At 40.9% G+C, this 18,195-nt stretch overlaps 1 protein-coding gene across 2 annotated transcripts in view; it reads left to right on the plus strand.

The window, feature by feature from the left end:
- The window catches only part of TMX4 (thioredoxin related transmembrane protein 4), a 21,307-nt gene extending 5,422 nt beyond the window's left edge, over positions 1–15,885 (plus strand). The window contains exons 2-8 of one of the 2 annotated variants that reach the window (XM_041473959.1): positions 3,961–4,076; positions 7,193–7,238; positions 7,842–7,970; positions 8,672–8,717; positions 10,167–10,268; positions 11,904–11,967; positions 12,403–15,885. In XM_041473959.1, coding sequence (XP_041329893.1) covers positions 3,961–4,076; positions 7,193–7,238; positions 7,842–7,970; positions 8,672–8,717; positions 10,167–10,268; positions 11,904–11,967; positions 12,403–12,680 — 781 coding nt within the window. In that variant the 3' untranslated portion in view covers positions 12,681–15,885. The remainder of the gene's footprint in view (positions 1–3,960; positions 4,077–7,192; positions 7,239–7,841; positions 7,971–8,671; positions 8,718–10,166; positions 10,269–11,903; positions 11,968–12,402) is intronic. The other variant, XM_041473960.1, reaches the window with a different exon arrangement.
- The last annotated feature ends 2,310 nt before the right edge of the window (positions 15,886–18,195 follow it).

Genomic DNA, 18,195 nt, shown 5'->3' on the forward strand with positions numbered 1-18,195 from the left:
ATTTTTTTATTTTTGTATGCTTGTGAGATCTGTAGCAATAAGGCAAAACTATTTAAAACAATAAAAATAAGAATTCCATTCTGATGCTGCTTTTACCATTCTATTGGGTACTGTCCCAACATTTTTGCTCTTATTTTAACTTCATTGCCAATACGAACTCCATCAAGCAGCTTGGTTTAAGCAGGTTTTGCTGGTTTCTGTTCAGCAAATCCTCTCATGCCTGTATCCATGAGCTGGTTTTCCTTTTCCCTAGATTCGTGCAACTTGGTGGAATTGCCATTAGAGCAAAGTGTGGCATGGTACTCAAGGTTACATCTGTTATTGTTGGTAATGGCAGTGAGAAGGCAGATAAAAAGAGTCAGTTAAATGTACTTGAAACGGAGTGAAATGATGAATTCAGTAGCCAGGCAGGTGCGGGCAGAGAGAGAAGTGGCTGGGAGCTGCATCAGTACATCTTAGCAAAGTCTTTGTGTTTACTGATCCGCTGGGGGTGATGGAGCTGACTGGCACCTTTGCTCAAACTGGTTTTCACTTGACTGGGTTTTCTGTACTGCCTCAGTGAAGTTGTTGGTATTTGAAAGCCAAAGCTTGTTCTTTTGTGCTTTAGATCAGAGATAAATAGAAGTCAAAAGCAAAGCCTGAGTCTGAGAGCTTCAAATTTTGCTTTGCAATTGCTTTCTTTATGCCCTCTGCAAAAAGCTTTAGGTATTATTGTAAATGGAGTAGGAACAGGAGAAAACCCCTGGATGCTTGGAAATAGTGATTTTAGTGCACTGAGGTCAGTCATTGTTGCAGTGATAGATGTTTGCTGCCTTTTTTATGGCAGGCTGACCGTGTGTGAGAACATTTGAGCTGTAAAACTCTGCTGTGGAAGAGGTCTGGAAGCATCAGGAATGAGGTGTGTGTTGAGGAATGTGCAATACCTGCTTGCAGCGAATAGTTTGGCTGTGTGTCACTTCTAGCTATGATAGAGATCAGCAAGTTGCCTCTTAATGTGTAACAGGCTACTGCAAGCTTTCCTTCCTTAACAGAGTTCCCAAGTCTTGATTTAAATTCCAGAAGGCTTTGATTTTTGACTTGGAGAGGCCTGTTTTCTTGTCACACCTTTTGCACGGCACTGTGCCCTGCAGGTTAATGGAGCTACCCCCTTGTGCACAAGGGAGGAGGAATGGGAGTGACAGCCTGAAATTTGGTGGTGTTGACAAAATGCTAATTGTTTCCTGGCCTGCCTGGGGTATGGCAGAAGAAATTTGGTTACATCTGCTTTTGCCAGGGACCTGCTCTTGCACTTTGTGCCTTGAAAAGTAACAAAGGCTGATTCCACAGCAGACATGAGGGTCTGTTTCCCTGCTCCTACAGATGATATTTTTTTCTATGAATTTAAGAATGGTAGTTGTACCATAAATTCTGTGGAAATACAAATCGGCCACAGTTGTAAAGGATTCATTAGAAGACCCTGTTGAAATCAAGTACTTCCCTTAGTCCTTCAGGGTGCAGAAAGTTTTTTGAAACTTTTGATAAAGATGTCCTAAGTGTGAGGTATTTTACTGTTCAGTAACTTACCTCCTCTTACTTACTCTTTCAGTATTCTAAGAGTGAGAAAGAGACACAATAAAGCTTTGGTCATGTAATTTATTTGTTATATCCAGGGGGCAATCATGAACTCCTTGATGCTGCACAGCAATTGCAGACATGAAAGCTTCAGGAAAGTGAGGGTGTTGAGATAAACAGCAGTGGTAACTCTTGCAGAAATCTGATGTTTATTGCAAGTTCTCTCTTGAACGTGTGGGGACAGGCTGTTTCCTGGCTGGCAAGAATTGGATGTGTAATTTCAGGAACGTAAAGCAAATATTTTAATCCTGATTGTCTGTGCCAGTGTTCAGCTGGAGTGGCTGGATCTTGCAGCATTATATGGAACTATTGCCATCCCATGTCCAATATTGATACTGAAAACTAGACAGCCAACAACCACAGCTTTTTGTGAAGTTCACTGTTATGTCCTGTCACTGCTGAACTGTAGCATGGGTAGATTTTCATGTTGCTTTGAACTAAAGGAAATATTTTCAATCATATGAGTGTTAGTCGTGTATTGAATATTCCACTTCATTCGGGAGAAATGCTCATGCATGTCAAATGTAAATATAAATTTTGATGGGGTCGAAATTTCTATTCCAAAATCAGATTAAACAGGCTAAAGGATGTATTCATTTTGAAAATCTCATGGTGTGAATTTGAGATGTCTAGAGAAGCTGGATGTAGAAAACAGTCAAACTTCTCTCTTTCATTTTAGATCAACACCAGCTGCATTATCTGATGGATGTTTGCAGGTTCTTATTTATCAGTCAAGCTTCTATAATGAAATAATCCTGTTTGTGAAGTACAGTATCTGTCAGACTGTTATTAAAAGCTCTCTCTGGGCCAGCAGCACAATGGAGAACATTGCTGCATGTGAGACTTGTTTCCAGCATCTTTTGGAAAGATACTGAGGGGCTGTCTCTTGGCAAGATAAGACTGATGTCCTTTTTGCAGATGCTTTCACACGGGATGATGTTGACTTAAAAAGACAAGATACAGGCTTTCACAGTTAGACTCATAAATTTCTACTGCAATTAAATAAAACAAGTATTTTTAATTTGTGTCCTTTAAACTGCCAAGTGACAAGATTTCCTTTTTTTAATACGGGAGTTTCAAAACGACCACAAAACACTCAGAGTACATTTAATTCCACCTCTTCTGTGAGAAATGACCTGTTCTACATTAAGCTTGATTCATATGAAACATCTGGGGGTGGCAGGGGAGATCTCTGTCTGCAGCCAGTAGGGAAGTAAGCATTCCTGCTGACAGCCAGAGAACAGGGATTGCCAGTCCCTAGCTCACACAGCAGTGGTGGCAGACAAACCAAAGGAGTGGAGAACCTTGTGAGGGTTCCCAGTGATGGTTTTGTGCTAAGGATCTTGGACTCTGCCCAGGAGGGAATGTGTTTCTATGATTTGCAATGGATGGGTTGTGTGGTGGCATCTGTGGAGCCCTGTGACCAGGAGAGTGTCCCCAGACTCACACTGCTTTTGCTGCCAGAATCCTCCATGCCTGCCCTGGTAAATTGGATTGAACCCCATCAAGGTCTCTCCTCATGAGTAAAAGGCTGAGTCTGTGCATGGGGAATTGCCCCAGCTCAGTCTGTACCTCCCAGTCCTGGTTCCCTTTGGTGTGTCTGACAGAGCCTGGCAAGCTGCACAAGTTTCATGCAGGCTTGGCCAACCAAGTTAGGCTAAAATACAGAAAGGTGAAAAAAAGGGATTTTATTATCAATTTTATCTGATGTTATCCTTTATATTAGCTGCTCTGTTTCCATATTGATTACCAAGAGTTGCAAAATTGGTTTAATTCTTCTGATTGAGAGTGTAGAAAATTCAATTCTTGAAAAGAGCACTCCTATTTTTCTGAAATGAATCCTGGGTAAAAACAAGGTAAGTATGAGCAGCAGGAATTTGATGTGTGCTCTTTTTAAGTCTCTCATGACTGCTATCATAAAGGGCATGTTGTGATGTATGGAGTAGTGGGCCAAGGCAAATGTAATTTCAGGAACTTGTGAGGTGTGGAAAATCAATACAAAATGCTGTGGTGAAGGATGCTGCTTCAGAGGACAGCCTGGCTTCAGTAATTCAGATAGCTGACATGGAAATGTATTTTATTTCCTATGTAAATAGAATAAATCACAAGTGGTGAGGAGCTGGGATATGAATTTCTCAAATCTGTGATTTGTTTTGTTCTAATAACATGGGGAGGAACATAGGGATTGATAAACAAATTTTGATTGTCTTATTCAGTAGACTAGATTAAGAAAAACTGTAGGTTTTTTGCTTTGTGATGGACACGTTTGTACATTCTCTGTACGATAACTCAATTTGCATGTCTTTAAGTGTAAGAGCATTAAAATACTTCCCTGCCTTCTCCCTTCAGTTATGCTCCTTGGTGTCCAGCCTGCCAGCAGATCGAGGCCACCTGGGAGAGCTTTGCCAGGGAGAGCGAGCGGCTCGGCATCACTGTTGGAAAAGTGGATGTCACTCAGGAGCCAGGTACAGCATGCAGCTGAGTGTTTCAATAACAGCAACTACTCAATACAGCTGCCATTTACTGTTTATTTGGGCTTCACAGTCAAAATGATGTTCTCCACACTTTGTTTCTCCATACAGGTCGTATTTCTGAAGTTCATAAACTCAATTTGAAGGATTAAAGAATTGGGGGGGTGATTTGGCTTAATACTGACTTACAAGAGGCTTATTCTCTATTTTAATCTTCTTCACTGGAAGCTGCTGCCTGTCTCGTTCCTCCAACCTGTCTGCAGAAGATTCCAGCTCTGTAGCCTCCCGTTAGGAGAATTTCAGGGTGTGGTAGAGCAAGCCTGCTTTAATTAAAGTTGCTACCTGTTTCCAGCATGCTGCTGGTTAATTGACTGTTTTAATTGTGGCAGTGCTTTATATTACAGATGTTATTGCTGTTTCCTGTTGGTGATGCACATATGCAAATATGTTTATAAAAACACTTCCCTAACTATTCACAGAAGCATGAGTGCAATCTAATTTATTCCTTTGGTGACTCTCTTCAAAGTTTTGAATGTGTCGTTGTACAAGCAGTATTAATATTGTATAAACCTCTGCATCTCCTGGGAATGCTTCATGCTTGTTTTGGCTTTGTGGGGATAAAGGATTTTATCAGCAGTATCAAAAGACTGATAGATGGGATGTTAGAAAAAAAAAGGCCAGACTTTACTGATTTTTCTTTGTTTTTGCTTTATAAAGTGTGTGAGAAATATGTTTATTAGTTGAATACATGCTGAACAGATTTGCTGTATCAAAATTCTTGTCTCAGAATCAGCAATCTAAGTTGACAAGAAAATGCCAGCTGTTCTAGACCTGTGGAGGTTCATGTCTTGTTAAAAGTTCACAAGTATAAAAGAAATCTAGTATCAAAAAGCTGCATATACTAATCATTATATAGTGTAATGAACAGATGAGTTTTAATATTATCTTGCTTAAATAGATGTAAACTTAATACTTGAATTTCCAATGTTGCTGAGAGTCCTGACCCCTAAGCTTGGGTTTCTTCTGAGTCAAAGGACTGACCAAAATGATGAATTTGTACCAAAGCTCATGCAATAAACCTACAACATCCAGCTCAGCACTGGGAGCTGCAGGCACTTCTAGAAGTAAGGAATGCTCAAACTGGAAAACTAACATTACGTATTTGACCTTTGGTGCTGATGTAATTTGGAAGATAAGAGTTTCTATGGAGCTCTCCAAAGTTACTGAGGTATTTTCACTGTGGGCTTTGCATCAGCCTTTCAGTTGTGTTTTAAGTGCTCTGTCTCCTTTCTTGCTTGCACAGTGGTACTTTAATTAGTCTTAGTTATGTAACCCCTTCATTGAATTGAAAGTAGTCAAAATGTGTTAAATTAGGGGAAAACCACGAGATGAATGCAGAGTTACATAAAATGGCACTTCCCAAACCAGCAGGAGAAAGTGGCCATTCATGGTGCTTAATTGCAGGAGATGCCTGAAGAATTAATCCACCAGAGTCTTAATGGCTTCACAGCAGATTTCAGTCCCTTGATGTTCCAGCCTTAAAGTGCTTCCTCTTGCCTCATCTTCTCCATTGAAACATTCAGTGTGGAACAAATAGTGGAGATGCTTCTGGACCCTTAAATTCTGCATATTTGTGGTGCCTTTTTTAACCTCCTGATCACAACATTTACCTGGAATTACAACAAGACTGCTTGGATCTTCTGTCTTCTTTGAGTGGTTGTTGGCTGAAAGCAGCTGGAGTTTTAGATGACATCTCTATTCTTTGTACATTTTTGGAGGTGTGCATACCTCTGAAATACCTCAGATAAAAGGGTTTTTAAATTTTTTATTAACTGCTGATTTCATAGTGGGTGTCAGACAGTCAGATGCTTAACTGTAGTCAATTCAAGACTGTATTAAACAGGCACCAAAACGATTTAATGTGTTCTTAAATTTTGTAGCTGACTCACATCTGCTTTTAGCAATCTAGGGAGGTGCCTTAGATAACCAGCAAACCGCCTCCAAAAACATTGGGGGAGCTCAGGTGCATTTCATAACTTTTAGATTTCAGAGTTGCTTCTGAGGTGTTCACTCTAGGATAGGCCACAGGTGAGAGGTTTGAGCAGTTTCATTTCCTTTGCCTGAGTGGCATTTGTAAGAACTTCAAAAAGCCTGTCAGTGTTCCCATGACTTTCTCTGCTCTTAAGCTAATTATGTTCTTTGTGACTCTCCACCCACTTTTCCTTGTGCAGCTGTGCTGTCTACTTTATTAATTCTGCTGTTACACTTGTTGGTTTCTTTGCTTTGTTTCCCTGTGCTGACACAACTTTTAGCTGTTTCAGAAAGTTTTTCATCACCCTGCCTCTCATAGCAATAAAGGCCGAGAGCTCAGAAGTTGAAGCAAAGAAGCTCTCCTTTCTGGACCTTTAAAGACCATTTCCTTTACATGTCTTCAAACAAAATACCAAACAACAAAAAAAAAAAAGCTATAACCCTTTTTTGCCTATTTCCTAGAGGAATTCATACTGAGGAAAACATTACCAGTGAAACTTTTAAAAATACCTGGCTTATTTCAGTATGGCTCATCTTTGTCTCTAAAGGCAGAAACCCTCTTGCACCAATCATTTTCCATGGCTAATCGTGTTGCCTAGAGCTGTTTGCTTTATTGAAGGCTGCATAAGGCCTTCATTTCCCAAAAGATTTTCACAGAATTTTATAAAAGGCAAAGTTAAATAACCATACTCTTTACACTGGTACTTTATATGAATTGCAGTTACTGCCTATAGGAATTCAGCCTTTTCTAATGGATTCTGAGTGCTTCTAATGCTGGGCTGATCCAGAATTTCAGCTGTGTACAGATACTGGGATGACAAATCCATTGATGAGGAAGATCACCTCTCTGTAAACATTCTTCAAGCTAAACATTTTTCCTTCATTTATAACCAATACTTAGTACCTGTTACTGTTTGTAGCATCTCTGAAGACAAACTGTTAACCTGCATTTACAAAACACTGGTGAAAGCTGTGCAGCCTGCTCTAAAATACAGATATGTAGGTATTTATAGATAAGTCAGAATGCTGAGAAATTTCAGTGTTGCTGAACTGTTTGTGTTGTTTCCTTCCCTTTCTAGGCTTGAGTGGTCGTTTCTTTGTCACAACACTTCCTACAATTTACCAGTAAGTGTGTCATACTGGAAACTGCAGCTGTTGACTCCTACTTGTCACTTGATTTAATCTGTAACTGAAAAGCAGGGGAAATTGAAGGAATAGTGACTTTCAATTTCAGCTCAGGTTACTGTAGCTTTGATTGCATGATGAATTCCTTATGTGAAGCTTTTCTTGAGTTTAAGTGACTTTACTAAGTTTCCCTGTTATCCATACTTTAAAAAATGGAGCAGAGAAGACATTTGCTGTATCTCTTCTCCAATAAGGTGATGCCATCCTTAAAATATTGAACCCTCCATTAAGTCAGAGTATTATGAGTTGTGCAGATACAAATGCAAAGCACTTTTAATTCTGACTTGTATTTAGAAACAGTTTGGTTGTTCACCTCACATGCTTTGGAGTATTTGCTGTAGTGCAGTGAATATTTAAGAAAAATAGCAGCTTTATAAATGGCAAAACCCCATGCTGTTTAAAAACTGAGATTTTGCATCGTGGATTACAGTTCCCAAACCCCCAGCTCTGAGCAAGTGAAATCTGTAAGGTGTCTGGGGTTTTGGTTGGGTTTTTACCCCGGAGTTTGGGGGCTGCCTGTGCTGACGGGGGTTCGTTTTGCAGTGCCAACGATGGAGTGTTTCGCAGATACCGCGGCTCCCGGACCCTGGAAGATCTTCAAGGCTACATCTTAGAGAGGAAATGGGAAGCTGTGGAGCCTGTAGCAGGATGGAAGTCTCCATCTTCTATAATGTAACCCTTGGTTTTTGTTAACAAGAACAATGTTTTATGTCTGGTTGTTCAGTGAGGGTCCTGTGTTGACAGTTTAAAGACAAAAGACTTTTATTCCTTAGACTTGCAGGCTTTGCAGAAGCCATCAGTATCGACAGCCTGATTCCCAGCTTCTCACCTATAAAGGCAGCTTATTTTCTGCATTTGCTTTTGTTTGTGCCTGCTAGGGCTTGTTTATGTCTTTTTGAAAAGAGATTAAAAGAAAAAATACAGCCAGTGAGCATTATGTAAAGTGGCATTTTCAATATCTGTTGAGTCCTGGATTCATGCATGTGTTGATGTAAATTATTGCTTCATGGCTTCTGGCTACTGGGCAGCCTTTAGCTTTAAGGGTTTCTTGTTTATTTCTCTACAAGAGAGGCTTTTGTCTCCCTTTGGAATAGCAGTGTAGTGCTTACGGGATATTTAAGAATTTGTTTTTAGAGAGAGGGATTTGCTTAGAAATATTGTAGAAAGCTTGCATGGCACAAAGGATGAATCCAAGGTGTGAGTGGCCTGCAGTTCATTCTGGTTGAAGCCATTATGTACAAATCCACATCAAAGACCCAGAGAGGGTCCTTATTTTTCATGTGAGAAGGAAGAAGAGCTGTAGGATATTTAGGAATGGGGAGACGAGCTACAGGGCTGCTGTGAACCTGTCCTTCCATTTCCTTGTTTTCCAGGATGCATGGCATGGCAGGGCTGTTTCACTTCTCGGGATGGATCAGGGTAAGTAACTGTACAGTGTTTTCTGTACTCCTTTTTATGCTTAGAATAATCGTATGTTTAAAAGTCAGTACATAACTAAATATTTGTATTATCCTTTTGTGGGAGTTGCATCATGTATTGCCCAGGAGAAGGGAGGGCAAGGGGGTTTTTTAGTAATAATTTCTGTGTCTGGGGTTCAAACTGGCAGCACCACTTGTGTAGGTACATGATGAATTTGGATAATAGAGTAATTATCAGAAGTAAAGGAGAAGTGCTTAGCTACACTGAAGTGTGCTTTAAAATATTAAAGCATATTTTACTTCAAAATATTTCAAGATGCTTTCATTTGGGAACTTTCCAAGTTATTCCATGGCATCCAAATACTGAGAATTTTCGGATTCTGGTTAGGAAACATCCTCTTAAAACCTTTGAGTGTCAGTGAGATTGTGTTTGATTGCAGCAAAATATGTTATTATTGTAACATGTGCTTCAGAAAAGAATTGTAGTTGAGAGTTGGAACAAGTTGGAATCACTTTTACAGAACACCAAACTAACAGAATCAAGCAGAGCTCTGAGTTGTGTATCTCTGATTCTTTCACTGGATAATATTTACTTTTTATAGGCTTCTGATGTTTCTCTTCCGTGGTGTTCTGAAATGGTGTTGTTTCTCTGTAGTCTCCTTCCTGAAAGATTAACTGTCCTGGGAAGAAACCTCTAATTTGTGTTCCATTTCGATGAGTATTTCAGGTGTACATTTCCTCACTCCTCCTGCTCTGCTGTCTTTGCTTAGGCCTTAATAAATATCAAAAGATGCTCTGACATTTAAAAAGAAGACTCTGGAATTTTTGTATTTAAACTCCTGTAAATGTTTATTATGGTTTGTTTTGAAAGAGATTTAATGTCATAATTGACTTCCTACCAGCCCACTGACTCCATGTGCTGCTTGACTCAGCCAGTTGAATTTGTGGGTTTGAGGAACAGACCAAAGTTTGAAAGAAATCTTAGTACTGTATTTGGGTTATTATATTTAAATTTAGAAGTGAAATAATTTATTTAGTGTATGCTTAGAGTGTGTGGCTCCTTTTAAGAGCTAAAAAGCTTAAGGAAGAGCTGAATGGCTTAATTTTAGTTAATGACCAGATGCCACATAAGGATGAAGGATGTTGTGATACTTTCCTGCAAGCTGCAAGGCTCCTCATCCATCCATCTGCAGTAAAGGTTGTGTGTCATCTGTAATGCTGAGTGTCTTAGGGACAAGGAATTGTGCATCCTCTGCCTAAAAAGCCTTTTAATGGGAACAAATTAATAAAAACCCCCAAGATTTAATGGTGTCAAAAGGAGAAGACTTCAGTATAAATATTGTTAAATGAAAGGTCTTAATCAGACAGCAATTCACGTGATGGTGTTGGCAGTAGAAGTCCTAAGTGGTTTTAGGTATGAAGTTATTAAGTATCTTGCTCTAATTTCCAGCAAATTCATAACTACCTCACGGGCACTCTTGGAGTTCATGTTTGGATTTCCTATGCCATCTTCATCTTAGCCACCTTGCTGATTGGCCTGCTCCTGGGATTGGTAAGAGAACATTCCTTTTTTTCTCAGTTAACTAGAACTCTTGCTTTGCATTATCTTGTGAAAAAAATAAAACCAACTTTGCTCATAAGATGTATTTAAATATACCTCACTTTAATAATGTATTGCTGAATACTAATATCTCTTCCCTGTGACATCCAGAATGTGTGAGAGTGGATTAAAGCTGTGCCAGGGAGGTTTAGACTGGACATGAGGAAGCAGAGGGTGGTTAAACACTGCAAAAGGCTCCCCAGACAGGTGGTCAGTGCCCTCAATACAAATCAGGTCACCTTCTTATAAAGTCTTTTCAAATTCTTATGAAATGCTTCAATTTAGATTTGTTCAGTCCATCCACTAAAAGGAGTGATTCTTGTATTGGCCTTTTTGTATGTAAGATTTTTCCACTTAAGGGTGGAATGTGTGTGGTCAGAGTTGATCAAGACTCCAAATTTCTAAGAACACAGCTTTTGTGGGGAGTTTTATTAACCACAGAGGAATTGGTTTTGTGGGAGTCAGCAATGTAAAGGTTCTGCCACACTGTTACTCAAAATCAAAGGATGAAAATATTTTCTAAGGCTTTGGAGATTTGGGGGTTTAGGTTTTTTTCAGATTAGTTGCCTGTTCCACAAGCACATTCTGCAACTGCAAGGACAGTTCAAACAGTTCTGCTGGTACCTGGTTTAGCCTGCTGCTAAGTCACTATTCCTTGTAGGATGTGTAAAAGTTGTTTCTGGGACGTGGATCTCTGCCCTTCAGCCCAAATATTAGTGAAATAAAGAAAAATTTTTTCAGTGTATTCCCCAGTAGTGCTGGGAAGTGATTTCAATGCAGTTGAAATTTGAATTTAGGTAAAACCATATTTTTATACTTGATGTGCATACAGAATTGTTGTATACAAGCAAATGTTTTTGATTATTCAATTTCAACAGCTGCATTTTTCCTGGATGGTAGGTTTTCACCAAATGAGAGCAAAAGTTAGTATAACTAGGAGCAAGTGAATCTCATGTTTTAAAAGAAACTCTCCTTACTCCTTCACTAAAAAAAACCCCAACTGAAAAAGCTGAAAAAATGTGAAGTTAATCTCTCAGCTCTTTTCCATGATTGAAATATATTTGTTTCACATGGTGTCAGCTCTGTCTTTTTCTTTGCACTATTCTTAGCATGTGACAATGAGGCACAAATGTCTTCCTTGCATTTTGAGTTCTGCCCTGGGCTGGTCAAATAATGAACACAAAAGATGGAGCACACATCTGTATTGGGGAGCCAGGGATAGGAATGGAATAACATCCCAAAGTACAGGAAATCTTGACCAAGACTTTTTCATAAATTTTCAGAAAGTAAAAATTCTCAACTGTGCTTTGAGCTGTTCTTCAGCTGTGAGCAGTGTCAGTACTGAATAAATTTAGGAAAGTAGGAGGCAGAAAATGGGTAGTAGAAGGCAGGGAATGCTGGTTAGTACACACTGAGAATGCACTTTTTTCCATGTTTTTATTTAGCTCTTATCTCTAAGCAAGATAATACAATTTTGTAAATGTGATTGTGTATATCTGTCTAAAAAGAATGAGTGCGGGGACTTTTGCAATTACTAATAAATCTTGGTTTTATTATTGCTAATAAATGCCTTTTTCCTTTCCACAGGTTCTGGTTTTGATTTCAGACTGCCTCTGCCCAGCCAAGTCAAAACACAGTGCTGAAATGCCTGGTAAGAACTCTTTGAGAGGCTGAGAAGCTGTAGTTTCAAGTGTAAATTTGTAGGAGGAAGGGCAACACGCTTCAGATTTTAGGTGTGAGTCAGTAATCCAGGAGCCAAGTAAAATTGGTTTGTCTTTGCTTTGTAACTCAGTGGAATAAAGTGAAAGTCTCTCTGTGCCTGCCATGCAAGGAAAATGAACAGAAATGGAGGAGAAATCTACTGAAGATTTAAGGAAATAACTGAAAAATAAGTAAAAGTTTTCAATCACAGAACCACAGAACAGTTCAGGTCGGAAGGAACTTTAAGAATCACCTGGTTCCAATCCCGGCTGGAGTAATAACCGTAACCCGTGCTAATGTTCCTCAGTATTTCAGAGCATGTCCCTGCACCTTTGAGAGGCTGTGCTGCGCGGGTCAGTCTAACGGCGGTCTCTGCTTTGTTTAGAAGAAGCCATCACCAAGGAGAACGCGGAGAACGCGGCGCTGGAGGAGCCGCAGGAGGCGGCGGAGCTCTCCGCGGACGAGGCCGCCGACGCCAAGGACCTCTCCGAAGGAGAGGATGCAGCAAACTCAAGTGCTGATGAGTCGGAGGAGGATTTAGCACTTGGAAAAGAATCAGGGGGAGAAGAAGCGGAAGACTTAAGTGAGCAGCCGTTAGCTGAATCAGAGACTGAAAGCACAGTGAGGCAGCGCAAGAGTCAGGGGGCTGAGAAGGAGCTCTAGTGTTCCCAGTGCTGTCTCTTGTACACTTGGACCAAAGAAGTGTCAGACCCCTGCAGGGTCTGAAGCTGGAGCTTACACTTGATTTGTCGTTGGTGTTTACGCAAAGCTCTGCTCTGCCAGCAGGCTCCTCTTTTTTTAAGCTTAGTACTTGCTTACTTTCTTTGATAAGCACATTTGCTGTGTGTTGTGTGACCTTAGCCGTGACAATCAGAGTCAGTGTCTTATCTGTTCTATGTCCTCAGAGAAAATGGGGGTGTCAGCCTCAGTTCACCAGCTCTGAAATGATCATTGTGTGTGTGTCCCTCTAAGGACTGACCTCTGAGCAAGATCAGGGCTTTTAACTCCAGGGTAGCTTGGTAGGACTGTGACTTTTCTGTCTGAATGTTGATTGTTCCCAAATGCCACAGAAGCACAGAGACAATTCACTAGTGAAAGGAGGCACCTTACTGGTCTTCTATCAGAAATGTTCTGTACCATGGGTTTGTTTTTATCACTTTCAGCTGAAGCACCTTTCTCTTCCATTTCTATTTGTGTTTGTTTTGGAAGTTGATCCTGCAGCTCACCCCCAGACGTGTCAGTTTTTGGTGATCCAGAGGCTGTGCAGCTTGAGGTATTTGACCCAAGGAGTTGGAGTAATTAAAAACCTCCAGAAAGAGAGTGGCAGCTAAATGTTTAAAATGTGTTGGGACTTTTAGAAGGTTTAAAGGAAGGTAATTTGGGGGGAAATTTTGCCAAAGCACAACTAATTTTTTTTTTCTTTTGGTAGTTTGTTCCCATCAGGAGGTTGTAGTAGGAAGTACTCACTTTGTAGTCAGTAAGTTGTGTTTGTCTTGCCAGTACAAGTTTGTCATGTGCAGTGCAGGCCTGCCATTTCCAACTCGGAATGCTTTTGGCAGAACTCAAGCTGCTTTAGTGATGCTATCTGAAGAGGCACTTTGGGTTTTACCTTTGATCACTTTTCTACTTTTGGAATCACCACACTGGGGAAGGAGAGGGGGCACAGGTGGGTAGTGGTGAGGAGCTTTGGGTTTTGCTGCTTCTGTCAGAACAAATGTGCACATGTTGAGCTGTGTAAAGTGAAGGTAGACAGCATTAGATGTGGCTAGACTTGGGTCATTAAACATATCAGTGTATCACTCCTTTGGGTTGATATGTAAGTCTTTTTTGGTGAGGAGTACCCTCCATGCAATCCTGTATGTTCCTGCTTTGTTGATGTATGATCATGAACGTAAGATATGTCCTAATCTTGATATTATTTTAAAATATATATATATTGCATAAACCTTGCTAACATGCATGAATTTCATCTTGTTCTTCAAGAACGAAGAGTAGTCAGAGATGAGATCATCTCTTATTAGAAGCTGCAAGTGCAAAATGCTGATTTCCTTTGAGATTGAGATTAATAGGGCCAATTTGTGTTGAAAGCTGTTTTGTTGTTGTTGTTTTTTAATGCTTATAAAGAACATAATTGCCAAGAAAGCTCAACTTTCCCATCTATGTCCTGTCCCATATGTTTTCAAACTATGTGGTAGAAGCTCTGCATTTGTCTGGTAGAGCTGCTCAAAGAAGAAAATTACACTGCATATCCTGAGTCTGAAATTTCTAAGGGAGTACTCCCAGTCTGGAGTGTGAATTCCATATAGTGGACTCCTCTAAATGTGCTTTCACGTAGGTGGAAACATAGACTTGATGATATCTGTACATTGCACTATCTTGAGAGCAGCTTGTGGTGTTTGGTGCTGTCCCATGTAACTGAGCAGGTGTAGAGCTGACTCAGCAGTAGGTGAGGCACACAGCAGCCTCTTGAAAGCTACACTTCTGTCTGCAAAAACCAAGAAAACTTTGTGGCCACTGCAGTGTGAGGAGAAGAACTGTGCACTTCGAAGACAAAAAGGTTTTCCCCCAAGAGTTGTGTTTCCCTGTGGATTTCACAAGCAAACCAACCCCCAAATGGCACAATGTCCTAGAAGGCACGTGGTCTGTGAGATGCTGTGGGAGACAGCAGAAGCCCCTTGGTGTGGTGTGTGTGAATTCTCTGCTCACATGTCCTCTGTTGTGGCACATCACAGTTGGGTTTGGATTATTAAAACCCAGGAGATGAAGTGTTTCCCGTCGTGCCAGACTGATGAGCAGGGATTAAGTAAGCAGGCAGCAGGTGACAGCAGCTTACATCTGTCTGGTGAATCTAGAAATGAGCTTGGTTAGACTGCTGAGGGTTCTTGAGCACAGGAAGGATGTTGTTCCTGTGTTTCCATGAATAAAGTAGGGAATATTAATGCAGACTGGGTTTGACCCTATCTGATGTGTATTGGTGTATCTTATTGCTAAGATCACTGAACTGTGGTTAAGGCTTTGCTCAGAAAAGGTGATACTGTGCAACCATTGATCTCTCCAACTTAATTTTATGTTTGTCGGAAAATTACTGTAGTGTGATACTGGAGATAGTCAGTTTTGACTAATATTTATTTGGGAAACAACAGGCAGCAAATGCTGTAAAGGCTAAATTTGTGTTTAACAGAAAAACTATTAGCTGTGCAGTAGAAGTGTCATGTTAATATACCTTCCAGGATCAGGTATTTTTCCACTAAAACATTTTAATTGAATCATGTGCGTAGTGCTAATTAGACTGTGACAATAGTTTTAAACTTGGTGTGTTTCCAAAAAGTCAGGATCAACCTTTTGTGCAATCTGGGTGTACTGTTATCTCTGTTCTGTTAGGATTAATCATGAAGAAATGGGATTTGTTCTTGCAACCTCAGTATAGACAAAAGAGCCTTGGAGAAGCTGCTGTTGGCACTGTTCAAAATGTTTTGATGAAGGACAGGGCCTTAAGGCTTGTGAACTAGAGCTGTGTGTCAAAATTAATTTAAAATTGGTGAGAAGCAATTTAAATATCAGTTGGGCTGCATGCCACTGGAATGGGAATGCTTAACAGCAAGTAATGGAAAAAAATCTGGTAGGTTCCTTTTTCAAGTGGCTGGAAATCCATCCAGCATTCCAAACCTCCTGTCCTTGGGATCTGTGTGAAACTTGTATGTGTGTCTTGGAATGCTCTGTATTTACTGCCCCCGTGGGGGTGGCACTTGTTTTGTGGGTTTTCTTCTTGGAAATGTTACACAGGGTTGTCTGTTACACGAAAGTGTTGCAAATTTATACTTAGGCGTATTTTTACTGAAATGCCACATAAAATTTTGTATTTATGACCTGCGTGGAGTCATTTTCATTTCCTCAGTGCAGCGTTGGCTCATCTGTGTTGTTAACAAAAGGTTGTGTTGTTTTGTTTTTTTTTTAAATAATGCTGATCTTCCAATTAATCATAGAGGTTGTGATTTGTGAGGAGTCCATAAATTCTTTAAAAGGAACCTGGACATCAATGTATTGTTTCCTTTTGGAGGGTTTCCCTGCAAAGGTTCAGAATGGAGCTGGGCAGAACAACCTAACTGGACCCTTAAAGGTTTCAGCTCCACCTGAGGTAGTTCCTTCCCCTCCCTGAGAAATCCCCTAGCTCTGCCAAAGCTGTGCTGACTCCCTCTGGGATTTGGAGACCAGCAAGAAATGTACAGACCCAAATGAGCCATCCTGAGGCTGTGGTTCACATTCCAGGCAGTGCTGCAGGAACAGGCTGCAGAGGCAGCTGTGCAGAGGGAGAAGGGACAGCCAGGAACCATCCCTGTGACCTCCTTGGACAGTGTGGGCAGCTGCTGGATCTGGCACCTGGATTCCTTCTGCTCAGGTGAGTTACCTGAGAACAGAGCAGCTGTACTGCCCCCGTGGGGGTGGCACTTGTTTTGTGGGTTTTCTTCTTGGAAATGTTACACAGGGTTGTCTGTTACACGAAAGTGTTGCAAATTTATACTTAGGCGTATTTTTACTGAAATGCCACATAAAATTTTGTATTTATGACCTGCGTGGAGTCATTTTCATTTCCTCAGTGCAGAGTTGGCTCATCTGTGTTGTTAACAAAAGGTTGTGTTGTTTTGTTTTTTTTTAAATAATCTTCCAATTAATCATAGAGGATGTGATTTGTGAAGAGTCCATAAATTCTTTAAAAGGAACCTGGACATCAATGTATTGTTTCCTTTTGGAGGGTTTCCCTGCAAAGGTTCAGAATGGAGCTGGGCAGAACAACCTAACTGGACCCTTAAAGGTTTCAGCTCCACCTGAGGTAGTTCCTTCCCCTCCCTGAGAAATCTCCTAACTCTGCCAAAGCTGTGCTGACTCCCTCTGGGATTTGGAGACCAGCAAGAAATGTACAGACCCAAATGAGCCATCCTGAGGCTGTGGTTCACATTCCAGGCAGTGCTGCAGGAACAGGCTGCAGAGGCAGCTGTGCAGAGGGAGAAGGGACAGCCAGGAACCATCCCTGTGACCTCCTTGGACAGTGTGGGCAGCTGCTGGATCTGGCACCTGGATTCCTTCTGCTCAGGTGAGTTACCTGAGAACAGAGCAGCTGCAGGGCCTGGGCCATTTGCCACTCACTTTACTTTTCTTCTTTTCCACTGTGTTCATTTCTGGATGCAAAGTGGAAGTTGGAATGGTATCAAATGAAGCCTTGGGAGCATTTTGTTTGCTGTCTCATCAGCTGCTTCTTGTTCTCTTCTGTGACGTGAGAATATGAAATTTTCTCCATGAAAACATCACGTGGAATATTACTACAAATATTTTTATTTCAGGTTTTGATCAGGTTCAAGCAATCAGACAAATCCAAGCTTTAGTTTTGTAGAGGAAGTACTGAAGAGAACTGAAGTGGTAGAAAAGCTTGATTTTTCTGTCTGGAACTGGACCAGTGGTAAGTCCCATCTCTGGGAATGCAGCTGCCCAGTAGTGTGTGCTGTCATTCCCTTCTGGGGACAAGTTGTGTTTCACTCCAGTGAGTACTGTGGTGATGACTTATTTTTAACCAAACATCTTCATTCCTCTCCCATTAGAAAAAACACCTAAAACTCTCTGCTTTTACTCTCACTTCATCTTTCCTGAGGAGAAAAGAAAGCTCCTTATTTAAACATACAGGGTACAAATGGGGATGTAGTTATCCTAATATTCTCATTTAAATTTCCATTTTACATGGAAAGGCTGTTTTTTATGGCTCATTAGAATTACTTGGGGCCTGCTGGTACTTCAGACTTTTACATCTGTTAATCTGGATTCCAGGGCAGTGTGGGAGCTGAACCTGCACACCATGGGTTTTCCTGGCACAGGCTGGGCCCGTGCCTCACGTGCTTGCAGAGGATGCAGAAAGAGAAGTGGCCATGCCAAGTGTCAGTCACACATCAGGAAATGACAAGATCACCTTGATAAAGGACACTTTTTACGTCTTTGTTGCTGTGGTTGTGGGGACAAGAGTAACACTGGGACCTTCTTTGTAAATCTGCCCTGGATTGGTTTCATTGTGCTCAGAACCATCCAGCTCCTCCCAGGAGAATCGGTCCTCTGCTCAGTGCTCCACTCTTCTGCCATCCCAGCAGGCTCCAGACTTCCCAGCTCACTTCCCAAAATAGACATCCAGGGGTCTGTT

Source organism: Pyrgilauda ruficollis, unplaced genomic scaffold (assembly GCF_017590135.1).
Source record: "Pyrgilauda ruficollis isolate IOZ18807 unplaced genomic scaffold, ASM1759013v1 scaffold31, whole genome shotgun sequence".
In the NCBI taxonomy this organism is placed as follows: Eukaryota; Metazoa; Chordata; class Aves; order Passeriformes; family Passeridae; genus Pyrgilauda; species Pyrgilauda ruficollis.